This window comes from Xenopus tropicalis, chromosome 1 (assembly GCF_000004195.4).
Source record: "Xenopus tropicalis strain Nigerian chromosome 1, UCB_Xtro_10.0, whole genome shotgun sequence".
NCBI lineage: Eukaryota > Metazoa > Chordata > Amphibia > Anura > Pipidae > Xenopus > Xenopus tropicalis.
In genome coordinates, this window is record NC_030677.2 from 21,457,643 (window position 1) to 21,481,752 (window position 24,110).

General features: G+C 42.1%; 1 protein-coding gene and 1 long non-coding RNA gene across 2 annotated transcripts in view; one reads left to right on the forward strand and one right to left on the reverse strand.

The window, feature by feature from the left end:
* The window catches only part of mxd4 (MAX dimerization protein 4), a 37,255-nt gene extending 24,764 nt beyond the window's left edge, over positions 1-12,491 (reverse strand). The window contains exons 1-2 of the mRNA NM_001102769.1: positions 12,283-12,491; positions 11,227-11,329 (exon numbers count right to left, since the gene is read on the reverse strand). Of these exons, the coding sequence (NP_001096239.1) occupies positions 11,227-11,329; positions 12,283-12,346 (167 nt within the window). The 5' untranslated portion in view covers positions 12,347-12,491. The remainder of the gene's footprint in view (positions 1-11,226; positions 11,330-12,282) is intronic.
* Positions 12,492-12,642: 151 nt separating this feature from the next.
* LOC116408435 lies at positions 12,643-23,740 on the forward strand. The gene is made up of 3 exons (XR_004220924.1): positions 12,643-13,117; positions 13,435-13,511; positions 23,339-23,740. It is a non-coding gene; the product is annotated as an uncharacterized LOC116408435 (long non-coding RNA).
* The last annotated feature ends 370 nt before the right edge of the window (positions 23,741-24,110 follow it).

Here is a 24,110-nt window from a genome sequence, read left to right on the forward strand (position 1 = left end):
AAGGTGGCCCTGCAGACATTGTTGAACTGCAGCTTCCAGTTAGCTGAAGTGCTTAACACATGGGTATTGTATGGGACTCGTACTCCCTGCACTTCTTTCTAAACTACTATTTCCCATTAAGCATTGGGACTGGGATTCAACACAGAATCTGTACAACGGTCTCACTAAACCCAGAGCCAAGGATTTTAATTAGTTTATATATATACATAGTTTATGTATGACTATTGGTGGGATGCACTTAGCATTAACCCCCTTAATAAAAACAGAGGCAACTGACCTTCAGACTCTAAAATGCAATGTTTTTGCTTTTCTATTTACATGGAAGAAAACTTGCAGACATTCTTCCGTCTCTCTCGTTCTGTACCCATTAAATTCACTCATTAAAGGGGACCTGTCACCCTAAGAAATAACTCCAAATCCTTTTCTATCATGTAAGTTGAGCAAAATAAACTTTACTTACACTAATTAAACTTTTTTTCTTTTTCTACTTTAGTATTGGAATTTACAGTCACAGTAAGCAGGCCGTGCCATTTTATGAATTGTTATTAAGGCAAAGCTTTGTATCCCCCCAAAATCTTATGCATTTGCCATCGAGGTGATGTCTGGGAAGGGCTGAATGGAAAGTGAAAGTAATTGTAATTAAAAATCTGAGCTGTCAATCATATATTGCCTGGCATAGAGGCGGAACAGGCAATATATGATTGACAGCTCAGATTTTTAAATTAATTTATAACAGGTATGGATGATTTAGGATTTCGTTTATCATGTTTAAGTTTTAAAAGGCCTTTTATTATACAGATTTGTATGTGCGGGTGACAGGTCCCCTTTAATGTGACTTTATTCTCTATTAAGGTGTAATAAATAGGGTTGTGTTCATTATACAATGGATATAATTGCACAAACAGCCTGAATATATAATTTACTCTTTACCTGCAGTGACTCTGTAGCGCCTAGAGTCGGGGTAATTAGTTCATGCAGCTTAATACAAATTATATTCTGTAAACTATAGATTTCCTTTTAAAGAGGATATAGGGGGATTAAGAGGATTAAACTTTGCCTAGCAGAAGAAAATGTAACTCTAAACTGCTTTCCGATATACATTCATTACATACAGTCATTGGTCTTGAAAGTTGCAACTACAGTATATCTCCTCCAGGTGGTTCTGACTTTTAAAACAATGTAGCATAAGTTATCTGATTAACATGCCTTCTGCTACATTGTTTCAAGGGTTAGAACCAGCAGTGCAGAAAAGGGACTGGGCCCTCTACATACTGAGTAGCTCTATATGTGAACCACAGTGGATCCATTGAGCGGCAGGGGTGCTCATCACCTACTGGAAGCTGTAACATTTGGCACGTGAGAGAGCGCAGTAGAGGGTTTGGAATCCCGTGTTTAGGTAAAGCTTATTTGTCACAGATGCCGCTCTGAGCAGAGATGGTCTCGGCGGTGCATGTAAATAGCTTCCATACGTACAGGCGCCATACATCTTGTGGTACCAAAAACAGGCTTTATTCTGTATATTTTATACTGTGAGTTCAACGTGTGCTGGCATAAAGTGTAAAATACAATATTTGTTATACAGAAGTACAAGTAAACAAAGGGATCTGAACCATCGCCTCACAGGGCCATATTATGTCACCAAGGCGAAATCGACAATCTGACTCTAAAACAGTGCGGTTGAGAAACATGCCTGATACTAGCAGTCTAAAACAGCTAATATCCCAGAAAACACTAAAATGCAAAATGAATATAAAATCCACTGACTCCAACCCCTAATTTGCATATAGAAATAAAGACAAGAAAAAAAATTGCAGCACGTGAAAAATAATCATTACTTTAAGTGGTCACGTGGACATAACCCATGTGATATTAAGGGTCCAGATTTAGTTTGGCCAGGACCGAGGAGTTGGCCGACTCCTGCACAAAAAGGCTTGGACTTGTCCGAATCCCAAACAGAATCCTGGATTGGGTGCACCCCTAATACAACGACTGCATAACTACACCTGCTTAGTCTTATAGATATAAAAAGACACAAAGTGACATAGTAGCTGAGCTTGAAAGAAGACACATGTAGATCAGTTGAAAAATAGAACTATTCCACTGCCTTATAGCAGGATGCCTACACTCACACATATGCCCCTACACCTGTTCCAAAATGCTCTTTAAAATCCCATACCCCTTCTGCACCATATAAACCAGCCACATGTTGCTCGTTACTCTGGCTGCTATTAAATCACCTAATTAATGTCAGGCTTAGCTCTGTAAGCTCCAATACAGGGGAGTCTATTAGGTATATATTTCTCTGCTGCTCTGCAGCCTACCCCCACCAACCCCTCCTTCCCCTTCATATCAGTATCTGGTGGTCAGCGTCAGCTACACTTGCTTGAAAGCATTAATATCCCCTTTAAACTCAGCACGTCTCCTGTTGGAAATGTCAGCAGCATCTGTGCTTCTCTGTTTGGAGTGGAAAAACTAAGAAAGGGAGAGGAAAAAAAAAAAAAAGCAGATTTTGGCCGGCGTTCTCCTTAATAATACCACAACAATGAGACGGAACAAAATGTCCCAGTTTGTCTGACACTGAATGGATTGCAACGCTGCCCAAAAAGCCCCAGTGCAGAGCCACAAAGAATGCACTCACTGGCTGCGCTCGGGAACCAGTGTATTTGTACTGGGGGGGGGTACATATACAGTATATTGAGGCTGGGGGAGTATACAGTATGTGTCCTGTTCATAGCTATACTCACCTCTGATACTGAGTTACATTAGTACATACAGGGCCAGATCAGTTTATAAATATATTCATCATAGGCCAGACACTGCACATGCCCAGGCACTTGTACCCAGATAATTACCCGATGTACCCCAAACCCCACCCACCTTTAAGCCCTTTTTTAGTGCCCACACATTGGCACTGTGCTGTGTAAATACTGAGGAGCCAACTTGCTAGCATAAGTGCTGAACTGCACCAGTGCAATTGCCCAAATACAAATATACTGCTAAATCAGCTCCTGCTTATGCAAACTGGACACAGGCTCGTTTCCCACTATTACTGGTTTGGGAAAATTCACAATAGATGTGAGAGAATCTGAAACCCATGGAGGCATTAATACATGTGCAATAGTAGTAAATGGGAGAGTTGTGGGCTCAGGATAACCGTATTGGGTATAGGATACAGGCCCTTTGGCTCTAAGGGCTCAGGGCAACCCTGTTAGGTATGGGATATAGGCCCTTTGGCTCTAAGGGCTCAGGGCAACCCTGTTAGATATAGGTCCTTTGGCCGTAAGGGCTCAGGGCAACTCTGTTAGGCATAGGATATAGGCCCATTGGCTGTAAGGGCTCAGGCTAACCCTGATAGGTATAGGCCCTTTGGCTCTTGAGACTAGACTGGGATAGGCCCTGGCATTTCAAGTACACAGAGGCCCAAACAGCCCCCCAGCAGCACAATAAATAGTGAGTGTCTATGTCATCTTACAGCAGCCTCTCTGGCATTTGCCAGAATCCACAGATCAGGCATGCTTGGGGCAACTCTATCAGGTATAGGATACATGCCTTTTGGCTGTTGGAGGATGCTGAGAGTTGTATTATTCTTTCTACCTTGCCCTGTTATATTACTCACTATATGCACTCTCATTCTGCCTACAACTGCTGTTCTGCTTGGCCCAGTTGCAGCCACAGGGTGGGGCAGGCGCCAAGGAAGCTTGAAAGCCCATACAGTAGGGTGAATAGATGGGGGTAAAGCATGAATGCACCACTGCACTAAGGGTGAATGCACAGCAGGAGATGGCATTTAATCATGCCAGTCAGAGTCACAAGGCTTTGCTAAACATGACAATAAGCCTGGATTCTCTAAAGCAGACAGAACAATGGAGAGGCTATATGGACAAACTGAAGAGTCAAAGGAGATAGATAATATATATTTATTATCAGAGTTTAAACAAGAATCCCTACTATAAAAAGCAAACCCAGGACTCCCTGTCTTCAGCTAGCCCCTACATATGCAGAAGATATTCGGTGTCTGTTTGTATAGGGAGTCTGCAGCCAGTGGCAATCATTGGCCCATCCAACATACAGATCACTCAATTTCTTGGACATGCCAAGGTGTGGGGATGGGCAATATGTACGGTCGGCCTAAAACCCAGGGGCAAGGTGGGTGGGTTTGGGGGTGACAAACAAGTCCACCCTCAGTTCCTGGGCAGGTACATTACATTACATTAACATTTATTTATAAAGCGCCAACATATTCCGCAGCGCTGTACAATAAGTGGGTTACATACATTGGACATACAGAGTAACATATAAAGCAATCAGTAACCGATACAAGAGGTGAAGAGGGCCCTGCCCAAAAGAGCTTACAATCTACAAGGAGAAAGGGTTGAGACACCAGGTGTGGGAGTAGTGGGTTAAACCATTTTTCCCGGTGAAATCATTGCACATAATCCAACCCCTTCAGTGGCCATGAATACCGAACCCTAGATGTATATAAAGCAAGGGCAAATACTGGGGACCTCCAATGGACCTTCTATACATCCTCTATAAACAATGGTTTACAGATTTTTGGATTCAGTCCCAAAGACAAGACTAGGCAAACCTGTAGCATTAGAAAAGTCACAAGACTTGACAAACCTCTAGCCAATCAGATTGTTAGATTAGATCAACACTGTTTGTAGAGAAGAGTCGGGTTGGGTGGAACGTATGTGTGCAAACAAAATAAGACTCGTGATGTAAAGATGTATAAGGCCCAAAGTACTGCATTCTATTCTATATATACATAGCCAGACCCACCGCCCTATCCCAAACTTCTCCAATCAGAGAAAATGAAACAGGGATTTCTAATCTTCCTGATCTTGGTCAGCGGTAACATAGTGACTATATCAAGTGTACCCCGACAAACAAGGCGTTTCATCTAAACAACGAGCAGCTATTTGCCACGAAAGATACTTTGTATACACAACACCAATAGTCGCTGAAAAAGACCAAACCTCTATCTAAGGGCAGAGCTGAAAGTGGCAGCTTGAACCTTTATTTCAACATGAACCCAGAGTTCTTTAAAACAATAATTTGCCATATAACATGCTTTCTCTTTCCAGCTTTCAAATAGGTCACTGACCCCCCAGCAGCTAAAAACCTATTGCTCTGTGAGGCTACAGTCTTATTGTTATTGTTACTTTTTATTATTTATCTTTCTATTCATGTCCTCTCCCATTCATATTCCAGTCTCCTTAATTTGACCAAAGAGCTGCTGCACAGAAACAAAATAATTCACAAACCACAAAAATGAAGGCCGATTGCTAATTTTTCTCAGAATATCACTGTTTATTTCATACAGGTATGGGATTCTTTATCCATAAACCTTTTATCCAGAAAGTTCCAATTTACAGAAAGGACAAATTTCTTCCAATCGTGGTTTAATGAATGGGCCCCTAGGTCTCTTAATCAGCTTGTTTCTGCAGAGAATATTTCCACTTTCAATAGCAAGTATTAATACAGATTAGAAAGTTACTTCCAATTAAATTTTATTTCACTTTGCAAAAAAACATTTGTGGGTGGAATTTCACTTTAAAAGTGAACAACGCCTTGAAAGGGGTTGTTTACCTTTAATATAATGTAGATAATGCTATTCTGAAACAATTTGCAATTGATCTTGAATATTCTATTATTTGAGGTTTTTCAATTATTTTCGTTCAGCAGCTCTCCAGTTTGGAATTTCAGCAGCTATCTGGTTGCTAGGGTCCAATTTAATCTAGCAACCAGGCAGTGATTTGAAAGAGAGACAGGAATATGAATAGAGCAGGGCCTAAATAAAAACATAAGTAAAAAAAAAAGGAACAATAACAATAAAACTGTAGCCTCACAGAGCAATAGTTTTTTTTTTTTGCTTCTGGGGTCAGTGGCCTTCATCTGAAAGCTGGATAAATAATGAAAACACAATACAAAATAAAAAATGAAGACCAAATGAAAAGTTGCTAAGAATAGGTCATTCTATAGCATACTAAAAGTTAACCTGAAGGTGAACCACCACTTAGGGATCATCAACAAAAATACAAGATGAAGTGGTGGCCGACTGCCTGCATTTCCCTAAGTAGCATTTCTCTGCTTGGCAGTGCATTAGTGCTCAGGAAGTAAGAAGTTCTGTCTCTTTAAGAGAGCTCTGCACGTACACATAGAGCTGAGCATTCTAATGGGAGCGGAGCTTTCTGCAGAGCGCACTGGGCTTCCTTGCTGCAAGGGTAAAATGATAGGGAAAACTCAAAGGTATGGCCAGAGCTCCCTATAGGGGTATCATGCTGCTTACTCAGTGCTAGGAATATCTGGCTTATTTATGACTTCTGCACACGCTGCATTGCCCCTGGGGGTACCCGAGGTCATTCTAGCATACTCTGCTAAACACATCCTGCGAGCGTTATGTAACAGCTATGTAACCTACACTACAGCGTGCCTTATACACTACAGTACAGAAATGTCAACGAGTGCAAGGGTGGGGAGTACAGTTCTACTAAACCCTATGTTTACTGTTCGCCGCCATCATTCCCCCACCCAGCTAGCCAGCCCCAGCTCTTGTTTTAGTGTTGGTATGCCATGTTGTGTATAAACACAGTTTGCCTGTGTGCTAAACGTTCTACAGACCGCCCATTCTTGCTTTATTTTATACCCCTCCAAAGTCCCAGCAGGGGTGCTGGGACTTTGGAGGGGTACCATTATGACAGTGGTGCCTAAAACTGGGGCAAAATGTTTGTTTATGCTGAGAATTAAACTTTGGACAAATTCACAAACCTTGGCACTGCTTTTGCTTTGCCTCTCCTTCAATTTCATTTAAAATTTCTGAAGTTATTCACTCAAGGAAAATAAAGGCAAAAAAGACAGATTGCAATGATTCACAAAAGTACTACAAATTCACAATTTAAAGAGACAAAAAGCCCAAATTCACAAGACTCTGGGTGGGGGGGGGGGTGACTACACAAACATGGCATTGAGATAAATTAGGTGTAAAGCAAAATGTTCATTTATGCCATTAAACCCCTTTACAACAAACTCCTAAACTAAAGTTTATTTTATTTATGCCACAATGTGTATAACTGGTACAAAAGGCTTCTTATTGCAACACAATAATGCAAAAAAAGACTTCTATTCTATACTGGCACAAGCCAAATAACGCAGCAAAGATTTTCCCTTCATGTTGGTATCACATTTTGTGGATTTAACAAATTCACAAATTTCTTGAAATAGGTAGAAAAATGAATCTGGGCACTTGTTGGTGCAATTATGACATTTTTGTTTACTCAAACAAAAATTTATTTTTTTTGAATACCTAAATTTCCCCCAGAAAGGCAGAGATCCATTGTCACTTTATTGCACCTTTCCACCACCTCCCTAGTAACATAACTAGTATTGATGGGATTTGGGTGCAGGCCCTCAACCCCTCCTCTGAACACAATTTTCTCGCTGGATTTGCCCCAAGGGGGTGCAGGCCCAGGTGCACCCCCTGTATCCCTGGTAATTCCACCACTGCACCTCCCTACTGTGATATTTTTACAGCTAGGATGCCAGAAATGTTTTACATTTTATGTTTGTATAATGGGAATTTTTTTCTGCGAGTTGTAATTTCCAAAATTTCTTTAAAAAAAATAAATAAAATTTGATATAGGAGATCGGTTATGTGGAATGCTAGAGGGCTGGGGGCTTTCCGTAATGTGAGCCCCATTTCTTAAGGCTAAAGCAAATAAGCAGCCTGAATGGGTTCATGACATCTCAATTCCCATCAAGCTCTAAGCAATGGCTTATTATTATTATAATTATTTGTGTAATTGCATAAATAGCCCCAATATTTTGCAAAAAAGACATTTTTAATGAATGGGAATGTGACCCCTACACCCCAGTGCCCACGTATTTCTGGATATCAGGTTCCTCGCTAATAGATACCATACCTGTACTGTATTGAGGCCTCAGAAAAAAATTTGCTTTTTTATATTTCTTATGTTTGAACTGTATCAGTGACACAACAAAAAAAAAGGGAAAAGGCAAAAATGCCCATTTTTAGTTGCAATGTTTCCACTAGTTTTTTTATTTCTAGTACTTTGCTAAGCCAGTTAGTGATCTAAGCACAAATGAGGTGGAAGAGCCAAATCCTTGGGACTAGGGTGCTATTATGTAATGCACAGCAGTGAAGCCGGACAAGTCAGTTACTGTATGGAGAGCTATTTGCTGTTATCTCCCCATTAGGAGCCAGGCTATCGATAACAGCGGCACATTATAAATTATGGAAAAGTCCATGTTTATTTGTATAATTGGTAATGACCCAAGGACAACCCTCCCAGCAATAACACAACGAGACACTCTGTAAGGCAGAATCATTCCATCTATCACTGTAGAGACTTAGCACAACATGTAGCACATTGGCCGCTATAAATACACTTGGTAGTGGCAAGTCAATTAAACAAGGCCGGGCCTCAAGCAGTTAGTGATCATCAATAACACAGCAGTGCCACACAGTGAAGCTCAGGGGCAGGGGTACAGGACCGGGCACATTTAAAGGGACCGGCCTCGGACAACAAATCTGAATGATTGTTTTAAACTGACTTTGCAGCTATTTTTATCCTGTGCAATTTATTTAAAGCAGATGTCACCCTCGCCGCCGCAGCCTGTTTGCTATCAGTTCTGGCGTCTGCAGACGTCTTTTATCTGTCGCCTAAACCTAAGCAGACACCCGCCCTGTCTATTGTGTGGGGCATCGGCGAATGCACTTTAATGATGACTTACCCGCCAAGCGCTGCACCATCTTCACTGCCTTCCCAAGGATCCCTTGCGGCTGTCCAGGGCCGTCCACATGCAGAGTATAAGAAAAAAAAATCGGAAATCGCCAATATGCAGTACAGGTATGGGATCCCTTATCTGGAAACCCGTTGTCAAGAAAGAAAATAAGAAAGAAAAAAGGGCCAACTCCCATAGACTCCATTATAATCAAATAATTCTTATTTTTAAAAATGATTTCCTTTTTCTCTGTAATTATAAAACAGTACCTTGTACTTCATTCTAACTAAGATATAATGAATCCCTATTGGAGGCAAAACAAGCCTATTGGGTTTATTGAATACGTAAATTATTTTTAGCAGACTTGAGTTATGAAGATCCAAATTATGGAAAGATCCTTTATCTGGAAAACCCCAGGTCCGGAGTATTCTGGATAACAGGCCCCATACCTGTATAGTAAAATCGGAAATGCTACCGCTCCGTGCATGCCAGCGATAATGGACAGCTGCAAAGAATCCCTGGGAAAACAGTGAAGATGGGGCTATTACCCCTAGGTAAAAAGTAGTAACAATGTATTTAAACCCCAAGTGAATTGATATTGTTCGCCTTTGAGTTAACTTTAAGTATGATGTACAGAGTGATATTCTGAGACAATTTGCCACTGGTCTTCATTTTTTAATATTTGTAGTTTGTTAGTTATTTCACGTTTTGTTCAGCAGCTCTCCAGTTTGGTGTTTCAGCAGCAATCTGGTTGCTAGGGTCCAAGTTACCTTAGCAACCAGGGAGCAGGTTAAAAACAATACATCTGTAGCCTCACAGAGCAATAGTTTTCTGGCTGTGGGGTCAGTGACCCCAATTTGAAAGCTGCAAAGAGGCAGAAGAGGAAGGCAAATAATTTAAAAAACTATAGAAAAAATAATGAAGACCAATTAAACAGTTGCTTAGAATTAGAAGTTTTATAACATACTAAAAGTGAACTTATAAGGTGAACCACCCCTTTAATGACAATATTGTATACATATACTGTGTACACACACATAAAAACACACATACAGTGTTAGATTATCTATGCAAATATATAATGGAAGCATCTACAAAGCATCAGCATGTTATTTTGCACCGTACAACTACAGATATGAATACTCGGGCATTATGTAAAGTGAAACAAAGCACTGCGGTGGCTCCCCTCACAAGAGCTTTCAATTTCAGAACAACAACAACCTCTAAACATGACGTAGGATTATTGTGGAAACAAAGAAGCAGATATAGAAAAGAGAGCAATGGACATAAAATGAGCAAATATTCGAGAATATAGGTGTTGAGTTGCACCAATGCAGTAACACCAAATCCGACTAATCAGATACTGGCTATCAGGATGGTAACGGCACTACACGCATCAATGTCAACTGCTGATTGGTTGCTACAGGTCACTGGTTGATGCTAGCATAATGCGTTACAAGAGCTTCTACTAAAGGTGATTACTTTTGGACAAGTAGCCCAGAAATGTTTCCATCTGAGTGTGCATGCAGTGGCACGACAATGGCACATTTGGGGTTAAATACATTGCTTCCATTGCTGTCAATGGGAAGAGGCTCAAGGCGATCAAAACAGCTCGTGTGAATTACCAACAGGAATAGGAAGCTCAAAAGAGTCAGTAACAAGCAATTGCCAGGATTCATCCCACCCAGGAACCGCAACCTCTTCTTAACCCCTCTTATGCCACCACTGTACCTGCCCAAGGATCCATTTTGTGCCCATTTAAGGATCACACCAGCTAACTAACTTAAGCTACTTGCTTACAGCACCTGAAAACACTGTAACTATTTGCATCTGGCTAGGTCGATTCTCCCCAATGAGCTTGGGAAGGGTTAAAAAGTAGCATGACAAATGACTTAAAAAAACAGGATACATATTGAAAACACACACACAGCAGGATTACATGGGAATCAGGCACTTTAAATGCAATTAGCGCTGCCCGGCTAATTGCAATTGTTTTTATAGGTACTGTATCCCGCAGCCATCGGTTTATCTGGTAGCCCACTTGCTCACGCGAGTCCATGAAACGTACACATTAAGTTTCAAGATCACTCCTGTCCCAGAGCCCTAGTCACTGAGCGCACCCACTGGCTTGCAGAGTGGGAATAAAAACATCAGCAGGACACAGCTCACATGATCCAATTAAAGCCATACAAGCAGGGGTTGTTGCTGCATGACTAGGCTGCACAAGGGGTTAAGGCAGCAGCAGGGAACCTTTGGAGACGGGACTAGATTAGTGCAGATGACTGCAGCGAGCAAGGCACGGTCTGCTGTGTGTGCTTGGTGTACGCGTGGCAGTGTTTATATGAGATCAAAACAGAGCCAAGCCCAGGCAGGGAAGAGAAATGGCGTCTGCACACAGCACCACCCCCCACTCATTTCATGTGATTTGCAGCCCCCTTGACCCACACATAACTGCACCCTCCAGGGCTCTCTTTCACTTACCTGTTGTTCTGAGATTTCCTAGATAAGGAGGAGGCTGCTTTGGTTTTCTTCATGGAGTAATCACTGTCAAAAGGTAAAACTGATGCATAGCCATGTTCTGCTTCTGCCACAAGGAAAAGGAGAAAGAGAAGGGGTCATTATTAAATACAAATATATAGTTGGGCACCCCTGTAGGTGCCCCAAAAACAAGCCTTCAACTACAACATGCCCGCTCCCAGCAATGGGGCAAAGTAAAGCTCACAGCAGTGGCATGTTTTGAAAAGTGCTGGATTTAGCATGATGGGACCCACTGACATGTAATGTAAACACAGAAATTTAACCATGATCAGGTACAAATAACCGCAGCCCTGATGCACTGCCCTCCTCAACATACACACACATGAACATACATAGCACCGCTTCATGCCTGCAGCAGCGTGTATGGGCTAATGTGTATGCATGTAAGTGTGTGAAAGTTTACATACAGTATGCATGTGTGTACCTCTGTATAAAGCATTGTGTAGCTGAATCTACATGCAACTTTACATGAGAACAAGTTGATGTGTATGTGTGTATATTATATATGTGAGGTTATGTATGCATGAAGTGCATGTATGCAATAAAAGCTGTCACATGACATGACAGGAATGTAAGCTCAGTGTGTGTCTTGAAGACCACATAGCATGCAATAGCCATGATTAGCGTGCAATAGCCATGATAAGCGTGCAATAGCCATGGTTAGCGTGCAATAGCCATGGTTAGCGTGCAATAGCCATGATTAGCGTGCAATAGCCATGATTAGCGTGCAGCTCTGTAGGACAGGTAATGAGTGTATATACTTGGGTGTGTGTGCTACCTGTGCTCCATAATTAGATCTGGTTTAAAATAAACACAGTCTGCAGGCAAAATAGCAAACATTCCTGGCAGTTCCAGCTGCTGTTGGACTACAACTCCCAGCATGCTCTTCCAAAGTCACAGGTTAAAGCTCCCTGGCCTAAGCCCCAGTACCCACCCACAGTGTGTATTTGTGGGGGGCAGCCCCCCTCAGCGTGTCAGTAAGTGCAATGTGACAAATACCTCGATCTCTTCTTTCCAAATATTCAGCTGCCTCCAGAAGGATTAACAGAGAGTTCAACTCCATACTTGCTATATAAATAGATTTATACACAGGCAGGTCTATGCTGCTGGATACTGACAAGGAGAAAAGCAATAAAGTTGTTCCCTTGGAACTCTTGCAGGGAAGGTCTGAAAAAGCAAATGAAGTGGGAACCAACTACAAAGAGTTCAGGCGCTTTGGGGACTTCTTAGTCCATATAAACGGCACAGCAGCCTCGATTGACACAGGGATACGGGCAGCCGGGACTGCCAATGAGAAAGCGGAGATTATACAAAGGCGTGTCTCCTTCCCTTCTCACAGCCAATCGCAGAGCCGTGCATCACGAAGAAGGGGCGGGGCATTGAGAAAGGGTCTGAGAAAATGTTGACAGATCCCAATCAACTTACTCAGAAGGGGAGATGGTAACGATTGAGATGCCGAAGCCTAGCAACAACACTAAGGTCCACGCCCACCGCATTCGGAATTGGTCGAAATCATGCATGTTAAGTAGTTACTCGGCGATGATTGGTCACGTAAAGCGCTTAGGGCAGAGGAGGGCAGGGTTAGCCCATAGGTGATGGCCAATGGGCGCCGTTGAACTTGACGTTGCTGTGAGGAAGAAGAGAGTTGAGAAGGAGAGGAGAATTAGAAAAAAAAACAAGGGAACGCTGCCGGTTAGGGATCGCGAATAAATATCAAAGCGGTATCAAAAGCGTGCAAAGGGCTGTATGTGACGGCTTATGTTCCAAACAAACTACTGGAGTGTCTTTGCCGCAGTTTCATGTTTATAATTAATAGTTAAAGGTAATTAATTTGGTAAGTGACTTTACATTGTCCCTTTGTGTTGCCAGATCGCTTGAGAATCGGTGTCTAATAGATTCACAGATTGTAAACTACTTTGCGTTGAAATTAAATGCAGTCAGAGTAGTTGGTTGTGGAAATGTCTTTTTTTTTATTCTGCCATTTAAACTTAGGTATTTATCTGCTGGGTAGAATTACACAGACATTCACTGGAGGCACCTAGGATTGCCACCTTGTGGGGTTAAATGGTGCTTGATGGTGCCAATGATATCAATAGGGGAGAAAGATTAAAATATGGTAAGGCAATTATATATATATTTTTTATTTTATAGAAAAGGCGGCAACTCTAAACACACATGAAATGAGCCCTGTTGTGCCCGCGGAATTACTTCAACACATGCAATTTTAGGTGAGCCTTTCCCCCATTTCTACTACAGGTATAGCATGCCTTATCCGGAAACCCGTTATCCAGAAAGTTCTGAATTACAGAAAGGCCATCTCCCATAGACTAATTTATAAGCAAATAATTCTAATTTTTAAAAATGATTCCCTTTTCTCTGTAATAATAAAACAGTACCTGTACTTGATCCCAACTAAGATATAATTACCCCTTATTGGGGGCAGAACAGCCCTATTGGGTTTATTTAATGGTTAAATGATTCCCTTTTCTCTGTAATAATAAAACAGTACCTGTACTTGATCCCAACTAAGATATAATTACCCCTTATTGGGGGCAGAACAGCCCTATTGGGTTTATTTAATGGTTAAATGATTCCCTTTTCTCTGTAATAATTAAACAGTACCTGTACTTGATCCCAACTAAGATATAATTACCCCTTATTGGGGGCAGAACAGCCCTATTGGGTTTATTTAATGGTTAAATGATTCCCTTTTCTCTGTAATAATAAAACAGTACCTGTACTTGATCCCAACTAAGGTATAATTACCCCTTATTGGGGGCAGTACAGCCCTATTGGGTTTATTCAATATTTAAATGGTTTTTAGCAGACTTGTATGAAGATCCAAATTATGGAAAAATCGCTTATCTGGAAAACCCCAGGTGCCGAGCATTCTATATAATAGGTCCCATACCTGTACCACCCCATTACCCCATGTCTGCTAGTGGAATGGGGGGCTATTTTAAATTCCAGACCTGAAAGAGAGATAAGGAGGTGTTATTGATAGTTTATTGGATTTAGACAATACAACTGCAATAAGCCACAATAAACATTTTCTGCAACTGTACCCCAACTTTTTTAGAATCGATGCCTTTTGCCACCTACCCCTGTGAACTGGGTTAACATTGCCACAAGATTCTTGTAGTATCTTTGTGGAGAGAATTTGGCCAATTTTGGGCATCTGAACCTATAGTACTGTGTGCCATGGCATGCAGATAGTATGTATGTATGTGTAACTTTATTTATAAAGCGCTATAAGGACACGCAGCACTGTACAATCTTACAATATACACAATTACAGGGGGACAAGCATCATAATACATAAAATAAAAAAGTATAAATACAGAGAGATTAAGTGCCATGTGGTATGAGACAGTAGGAAGGAGGTCCCTGCCCCGTAGAGCTTACAATCTAAGGGACAATAATAGTGTTGTAGCCAGCCTAGTTGTGAATTGGACAGTCCAGCTTTTACACAAGAAAGCAGGTAGCTGCACTGGGGATTTGGTGGGTGAAAGAATCCATTGAGCCCTATGGGAGACTTTCCTTGGGCCAGGTTGGAGCTGCAGAGTGCCATTGAGCCCTATGGGAGGCTTTCCTTGGGCCAGGTTGGAGCTGCAGAGTGCCATTGAGCCCTATGGGAGGCTTTCCTTGGGCCAGGTTGGAGCTGCAGAGTGCCATTGAGCCCTATGGGAGGCTTTCCTTGGGCCAGGTTGGAGCTGCAGAGTGCCATTGAGCCCTATGGGAGACTTTCCTTGGGCCAGGTTGGAGCTGCAGAGTGCCATTGAGCCCTATGGGAGACTTTCCTTGGGTCGGGTTGGAGCTGCAGAGTGCCATTGAGTCCTATGGGAGACTTTCCTTGGGCCGGGTTGAAGCTGCAGAGTGCCATTGAGCCCTATGGGAGACTTTCCTTGGGCCGGGTTGGAGCTGCAGAGTGCCATTGAGCCCTATGGGAGGCTTTCCTTGGGCCGGGTTGGAGCTGCAGAGTGCCATTGAGCCCTATGGGAGACTTTCCTTGGGCCAGGTTGGAGCTGCAGAGTGCCATTGAGCCCTATGGGAGGCTTTCCTTGGGCCGGGTTGGAGCTGCAGAGTGCCATTGAGCCCTATGGGAGACTTTCCTTGGGCCGGGTTGGAGCTGCAGAGTGCCATTGAGCCCTATGGGAGGCTTTCCTTGGGCCGGGTTGGAGCTGCAGAGTGCTATTGAGCCCTATGGGAGGCTTTCCTTGGGACAGGTTGGAGCTGCAGAGTGCCATTGAGCCCTATGGGAGGCTTTCCTTGGGCCGGGTTGGAGCTGCAGAGTGCCATTGAGCCCTATAGGAGACTTTCCTTGGGCCAGGTTGGAGCTGCAGAGTGCCATTGAGCCCTATAGGAGACTTTCCTTGGGCCAGGTTGGAGCTGCAGAGTGCCATTGAGCCCTATGGGAGACTTTCCTTGGGCCAGGTTGGAGCTGCAGAGTGCCCTTGAGCCCTATAGGAGACTTTCCTTGGGCCAGGTTGGAGCTGCAGAGTGCCATTGAGCCCTATGGGAGGCTTTCCTTGGGCCGGGTTGGAGCTGCAGAGTGCCATTGAGCCCTATGGGAGACTTTCCTTGGGCCGGGTTGGAGCTGCAGAGTGCCATTGAGCCCTATGGGAGACTTTCCTTGGGCCGGTTGGAGCTGCAGAGTGCCATTGAGCCCTATGGGAGGCTTCCAAAATCATGCACTGAAGGATCAAAGTCAGAAAGGTTTTTGCGCCATTTACGATGGTTCGGATATGAAAATTTCGTAACTTTCAGATCGTACTACGCTATTTTCGTACAAGCACAACGCGACTTTCCACAAAATTAACGCACATCAAATATTTTCGTATTTAATGCAAATTTTCGCAAATAGTACTTGTAATTTGTACTTTAATGAATGTGCCCCTATATTTCACCCTTTGGCTGCTCTCCAATTACAGACATGGGGTGCCAACCCCACAATTTGGGGACCTCTGCATTTCATTCACTACCTCTGCAAAAATATTTGCTTTTCCTACCTCTGTTATTTTTGCTACCTAATACTAATATGGCTGTCAGGGCTGATTTTTAAAGGCCATGTTGATAAAATGATGGCAAAGTGGCAGCTTTACTAGGAAATATAGAACAGCAGCTTTGTTGTCATGTCCTGGGTATAACAATATTTCCTTAGAAATACAGTAGTTTATATTGGTGCAGCTGCCCAAACTTTCAGCCTCCACTCCTTGTAGAGGCAGTGACATCTGGGCAGCTGACATTTGTGTTGGGAATTAAGACAGAAATTCAATTTCCTCTGTGGCTAAAGCAAGTCAGGCCTGAAAGTTTACATTTACATGGGATGATGGGAATTGTATTTCAACATCTGGAGGGCAGCAGGTTGCCCCTCCTTTACTTTTATTGAAGTAAACTGTGTTTTACTATTTAATATCCCTGTCCAGTCTGCCTTGGTGTCCAAATCTTTACACAGGAAGCTGGGTTTCTTTCTGTTGCTTTTGATGGAGACTTGCCCTCTTAACCCAGCAGCTCACATATTTATGTACATTGAATTTTTCATGAATAATCTGTAAGATATATGCTTAAAGGAATACAGTCATGGGAAAACATGTTTTTTTCAAAATCAGTTAATAGAGCTTCTCCAGCAGAATCCTGCACTGTAATCTGTTTATTAAAAATACAAACAGATTTTTGTATATTTTATTGTGACATTTCACATGGGGCTAGCCATATTCTTTATTTCCCAGGGTGCCACAGTCATGTGACCTGTGTTCTGATAAACTTCAGTCACACTTTACTGCTGCGCTGCAAGTTGGAGTGATATCCCCCTCCCAGCAGCCGATCAGCAGAACAATGGGAAGGGAGTAAGATAGCAGCTCCCAGTAGGTATCAGAATAGCACTCAATAGTAAGAAATCCAAGTCCGGCTTGGGACTCCTCCAGTTACATGGGAGTAGGAGAAACAATAGGTTAGCTGAAAGCAGTTCTAATGTGTAGCGCTGGCTCCTTCTGAAAGCTCAGACTCAGGCACAATGCACTGAGATGGCGCCTACACACCAATATTACAGCTACAAATACATTTGTTGGTTCAAGAATAACATTTTCAATGGTAGAATGAATTATTTACTATATAAACAGTGTAATTTAGAAATAAAATGTACACCATAAAAACCATGACAATATCACTTTAATATCTAATACCCTTAGGGCTGTGGCAGACGGGGAGACTAGTCGCCCACGACAAATCTCCCTTGTTGCGGGTGACTAATCTCCCCGAAATACCATCCCATACCCCATACCATGGCATACGTGGCGCAGCAATTTTCCCGAAATCATGGAAGTTGCCTTGAGAGGAAACTTCTGCGATTTCCACCACATGTGTGGCTACTAAAAAAGACAATGCTGATCACTTACTGATAATTGTCTCTATGTGTGTTTTAGCAGAGGCAATTCTCAGTACTGTCTATGGTAGGGTATTTTCTGGTGTTTAGTAGCCTTCAAAAAGTAGCTGCTACTAGTAGCCCAGTGTGTCTTCACCCTTATATTTTACAATAGGGATATATTATTCACTATAGAATTTACATTAGGGAAGTGATATGAGTAAACTCAAAGTTCACTGACCTGTAGCCTTGTGCCTTGATGTTCATAGTGACATATTTCCAATTTGTGGAGACATACTCAAACCCTGCACAGAAGTCCATCTTTGTTTAAGCTAAAAATGTAATTCAAAATTTCTGAAGTTTTTGACTCAAGGAAAATAAAGGCAATATTCACATTATAACCAGTGACTCCTTGGTGGGATTGTGTGCTATGAGCTTTGTATTATCACATCACAAAAAGGGGTACTATAGTCCTTCCACCTCCTCACTCATTGCAGTTGGCCTCAGTCTGCTTTGGAGCAACATGAGTGCCGTATCATGGAGGAGTTATAGTAATAGTAAACTTTCCAATTGATACCATTTCCAATAAGAGAAGGCTTGTAAGTTCTTGCCATATCATGGCTACCTGCTTTTGGTAGCATTCCCAGCAGGCAATTAGAACAAACATAAGTGTACAGTGTAGTGGGAACTGTATATACCACTGTATGCCAGGCTATCCCTGGTTTTAAGATGTCTGTCATCAAGAGCGTTGACCTTCTGTTACTGGGATTATTACATTTCAGGGGAGATAGATAATGAAGTTTAAGCGGCTGAAGCAAAGCCTTTCCTCAACCCCACAGGTTGTCCTTGTTGGAATGCTGATGAAATTTAGGGGCTTAATTACTAGAATTCTGCCCATTACAGCACTGAGGGCTCCATGAATGGCCGCAAACCCTGTACATATGATACATTCACTTAGTAAAAGGGATAGAACCAAACTCCTGCTGGAATTTCAGTTTTGATGGATTGTAAGCAGTAAAGGGCAGGGTTGCATTTACATTTCTTCTGGTCAGTATTTATAGGTTTTGTAATGCAGGCCCTTCTGCTTCAGTAGGGCAGTCATGGCACAGGGATATGCCTCGCTTTTTTGGTCCTAAATTAAATCAGGTCCCCTTAGGCACATTACAAGCTTACAGATATATAAAAGTGCTATTGTAGAAGTCCCCCATAATAGTTCAGGTGTATCATTGTAAGCAAATTCAACCCAAAACTGGCCTCCAGGCTATTCCTCTATGCCAGTGCTGTTCAACAACTTCTGTGGTACCGAGGACCGGAATTAGTAACATAGTAACATAGTAAGTTGGGTTGAAAAAAGACATACGTCCATCAAGTTCAACCATAATGCCTATATATAACCTGCCTAACTGCTAGTTGATCCAGAGGAAGGCAAAAACCCCATCTGAAGCCTCTCTAATTTGCCACAGAGGGGAAAAATTCCTTTCTGACTCCAAGATGGCAATCGGACCAGTCCCTGGATCAACTTGTACTAAGAGCTATCTCCCATAACCTATGTGGTGGAGGGATGATAATGGAAATGAGTTTTGACCACACCCTTTTAAACCACACCCACTTTAAACTACACCCATGTTAGCACAAACATTTTTAACACCATATCCACATGAATGCAATAATGGTGGTAGCACACCAAGACAAATGGTTGGTGCTCACTGCAGGGACATCTCTTTACCTTAAATCTATGGGGCTTCTTCTCCTCTGTGGATAGCAATGCAACCCCCAGCATATAATTACATAAATTAGGGACCCCCTAACAAATATTTTTAAAAGCGAACAAACCCCTGCTAGGTTCACCTTCCACAGGCAGTATAGGGCAGGCAGAGTATGGCACACACAGGCAGTATAGGGCAGGCAGAGTATGGCACACACAGGCAGCATAGGGCAGGCAGAGTATGGCACACACAGGCAGCGTAGGGCAGGCAGAGTATGGCACACACAGGCAGCATAGGGCAGACAGAGTATGGCACACACAGGCAGCATAGGGCAAGCAGAGTATGGCACACACAGGCAGCATAGGGCAGGCAGAGTATGGCACACAGACAGCATAGGGCAGGCAGAATATGGCACACACAGGCAGCATAGGGCAGACAGAGTATGGCAGACACAGGCAGCATAGGGCAGACAGAGTATGGCACACAGGCAGCATAGGGCAGACAGAGTATGGCACACACAGGCAGGGTAGAGCAGGCAGAGTGGGGCAGACAGAGTACTATGGGGTATACCATGGAGAGACTGGGGTTCAAAGTAGGCCCTGACATTTCACGCACAGAGAGACCCAAACAGCCCACACTAAATAATGACTTCTATGGCATCTTACAGCATCCCCTCTGGCATTTGCCAGAATAAACAGATTGCCAGTCTGGGCCAGCATCCTACCCCCTATCCCAAACAATTCTGACAATGACCCAAGTTGCATGCATAATAATGATATTGTATGTAATCCAATCATGGTTGAAACAGACCTCTCCAAACAAGTGAACAGAAAAACATGGGTCACATTGTGCTGTTGTGGAACTACACCTCTGCTGCTGTTGTGTAGAGATAAAGATACTGGACGCCAGATGTTCTTGCAAACAAAATAACAACAGGCTTTATTGTCAAAGTGCCACAGGGTTATACTCTGCATCTGCTTCATCAATAGTTTTGCCCTGCCTCTATAGTTATTGAGATTTCCTTCTTCAACTAAAAGCTCCATAGCTACTGTTTAAGTTACTTGCTGTGTGTCTTGTGGTATTATTAACATTTCCACTTGTTGGCTGGTGTTAAACCCTCAAGGTTTCAGGTGAATGTTCCAGCTTGCTTTTGTATTTTTAATTAAAAATTGCTATTAGAATGCCAAGTCAGTCTGTATATGTTAGAATAAGAGTAAGGCGTATCCTTATGTAAATCTGAAAGCATATCTGATATGGGTTAGGAGAGAATATTAGGGCTGTCACATAGGTAACGTAGAGGCAATTTCAGAATCATACCTTGCTAAAAACTAGAAAACAATGTTTATACAACATTTTGGAGAAGTAACTTTCCTCTACTAGCGTCAGCATTAATCTCTGCATTCGAAAAAATAACTTTATAAATATATATTTATATTCCAAGGTATGAATTGGTGTGTATGTTATATTAATGTGGTAAGAGCTGAATGAATGCTTTCCTTGGGGTTTGTAATTATATAGCTACACACACAGTCATGGTCTGCATACATTACTGGTGAGTACACAGTCACTTTGGATAGGTTTAATGGGATTTATTCTTATTGCCTCATCCCATGAACTTACACTTTGGGGACATTCTCTACACTTACATGTCTGTCAGTTTGGGGCAAAACAAGATACAGGTATGGGATCCCTTATCCGGAAACCCATTATCCAGAAAGCTCCAAATTACGGAAAGCCCGTTTCCCATTAGACTCAATTTTAATCAAATAATTCAGAATTTTAAAACTGATTTCCTTTTTCTCTGTAATAATAAAACAATACCAACTAAGATATAAATAATCCTAATTGGATGCAAAACAACCCTATTAGGTTTAATTAATGTTTTATTGATTTTTTAGTAGACTTAAGGTTTCCGTTATCCAGAATGCTCGGGACCAAGGGTATTCCGGATAAGGGGTCTTTCCGTAATTTGGATCTCCATACCTTAGGTCTATTAAAAAAATTATAAAATATTAACTAAACCCAATAGGATTGTTTTGCATCCAATAAGGATTATTTATATCTCAGTTGGGATCAGTTACAATTTACTGTTTTATTACTACAGAGAAAAAGCAAATCAGTTTTAAAATTCTGAATTATTTGATTAAAATGGAGTCTATGAGAGACAGGCTTTCCGTAATTCGGAGCTTTCTGGATAATGGGTTTCCGGATAAGGGATCCCATACCTGTACCAGTAATACATCTTTCCAGTACTAAAAAATGGTAAGAACCCTTTGCTGGGGACTTATATCTACAACAATGATCCTCTGCCCCAAAATAATTATTATTTATCTTTGAAATATATATTCAGAGATAACACAATCAATACAAATTCTGGGTTCTTCTACTCTCATGTGGTTCCTTACTATAGTGCTGGAAAGAAGGGTTTCCACTGTGACTCTCATACACACTGTAGCTGGCAACAACTTGGGTGACAGTGTTTATTAAAGGAATACTGTCATGGGAAAACATGTTTTTTTCAAAACACATCAGTTAATAGAGCTTCTCCAGCAGAATCCTGCATTGTAATCTGTTTTTCACAAACAAAAACAGATTTTTTTATATTTAATTTTGAAATTTCACATGGGGCTAGCCATATTAATTATTAATTTCTCAGGGTGCCACAGCCATGTGACCTGTGCTCTGATAAACTTCAGTCACACTTTACTGCTGTGCTGCGAGTTGGAGTGATACCCCCCCCCCCCCCCCCTCGCAGCAGCCGATCAGCAGAACAATGGGAAGGGAGCAAGATAGCAGCTCCCAGTAGGTATCAGAATAGCACTCAATAGTAAGAAATCCGGAAGTCCGGCTTGGGACTCCTCCAGTTACATGGGAGTAGGAGAAACAATAGGTTAGCTGAAAGCAGTTCTAATGTGTAGCGCCGGCTCCTTCTGAAAGCTCAGACTCAGGCACAATGCACCAATATTACAGCTAAAAATACATTTGTTTGTTCAAGAATAAAAATTTAAATGGCAGAGTGAATTATTTGCTATGTAAACAGTGTAATTTAGTAATAAACAGTATACCATAAAAATCATGACAGTGTCCCTTTAAAGGCAACAGTTTAGTGGTATATTCCTGGGACCTGTTCTCTAGTACAGGTATGGGATCTTTTATCTAGAATGCTTGGGACCTGGGGTTTTCCGTGTAAGAGGTTTGGATAACTATACTTTGCCTACTAAAAATTATTAAATAAACCCAATAGCATTGTTTTGCCACCATTAAGGATTAATTATATGTTACTCATGATAAATAACAAGGTACTGTTTTATTACAATATTTTTAAAAATTATTTGATTAAAATTGAGGCTAAGAGAGGTGGCCTTTGAGGAATTTGGAGCTTTTTGGTACAGCCAGGTATAGTACTCACACAGATCTCATCCCTGGAGTGCAAGGCCTGAAACTAGTGCTCCAAGAGAATTCTTTCTACCCATTGCCTTTCCACATTAGTTTCTATAGTGAAGGTTCATATCAGGGGTATAAAGCCATCTGTTATGTAAATATTTAACTGCTTAGCCTACTTAAGCCTATCTCTCATCACTAGAGTGAGTTACACAAAGGGGCTAATGCTCAGTGGGCCAAATTGCACAGGAGCAGTAATGCATAGCAAGCAACTAACATTTGCATTCATTATTAGAATATTTCAGATTTTAACACGAGTCCCATGTCTCAGCGTCCTATGGGCCAAGATGATACCCCCCACGGAGTAGTCTCTGTCTGCCAAGCTAAAGGCCATACTTGACTATAAGCCATGATCAGTCAGCTGCAGTGAGTCTAATGAAGACAACATTCTGATTGGTTGCTGTGGGTTACTATGGTACAAACTGCCCTGATTTAGTGTCAGATTTTCACAAGGTCACAGACATCCGGTCTCTCAAGTGTTAAACAGCTCAGCGTATTTACTCTTCAGTTTCAAGTCATTATCCTGTGTTCTTTCTTTCTGTTTCAGCGAAAGGCTTCTGCCCTGGAGAACAAACGGAGCACAAGGGGTGTTCAAGAAGTTATAAACCCGTTACTAAAATGCATATTGTGCATATGGAAGTATAGGAATAATCTGAGATATCAGCGGATCCGTGAATAACATCTAACCAGTGCTCAGGATAAACTGGTATTCCTGTTTGCCTATTGGTTTGTTTGGTTTATATGCCAAAACTTGTATCTGACACTGAATCATAAGTGTTTTGATGGTGATGACCGAAAGTGAAAGAAAATGAATACAGTGTGAAACCATTGTAGGGTTGCAATCACTATCCACTGTGTGACCTTCATAAATGGGTGTAGAATCAGGCCCAGACTGACAATCTGTGGATTCTGGCAAATGCCAGAGGGGCTGCTGTAAGGTGCCATAGTCACTCACTATTTATTGGGCTGCTGGGGGACTGTTTGGGCCTCTGTGTACTTGGAATGGCAGGGCCTATTTTGAATTTCAGTCTGGACCTGTGTAGGCATTAAAAAGCCTTGTATGAAGTACAAGGTCCAATGCATTTCATGCTTGCACAAAACGCACCTGCCTTGCCCATGCAGTAAGTATAGGGCGCCGTTTGCCTACAGGAGCGTCCATGTTGCCGCAGTATACTAAAGGTGGCCATACACGAGGCGATTTCGCTCGTTGTGCGATGAACGATTATATCGACAAACGATCGTATGGCGATCGAGTTCCCATACGATATGCCATCCACGGGCAACGATAATTCGGGAAAGATTTCGTCGCATCATTATCG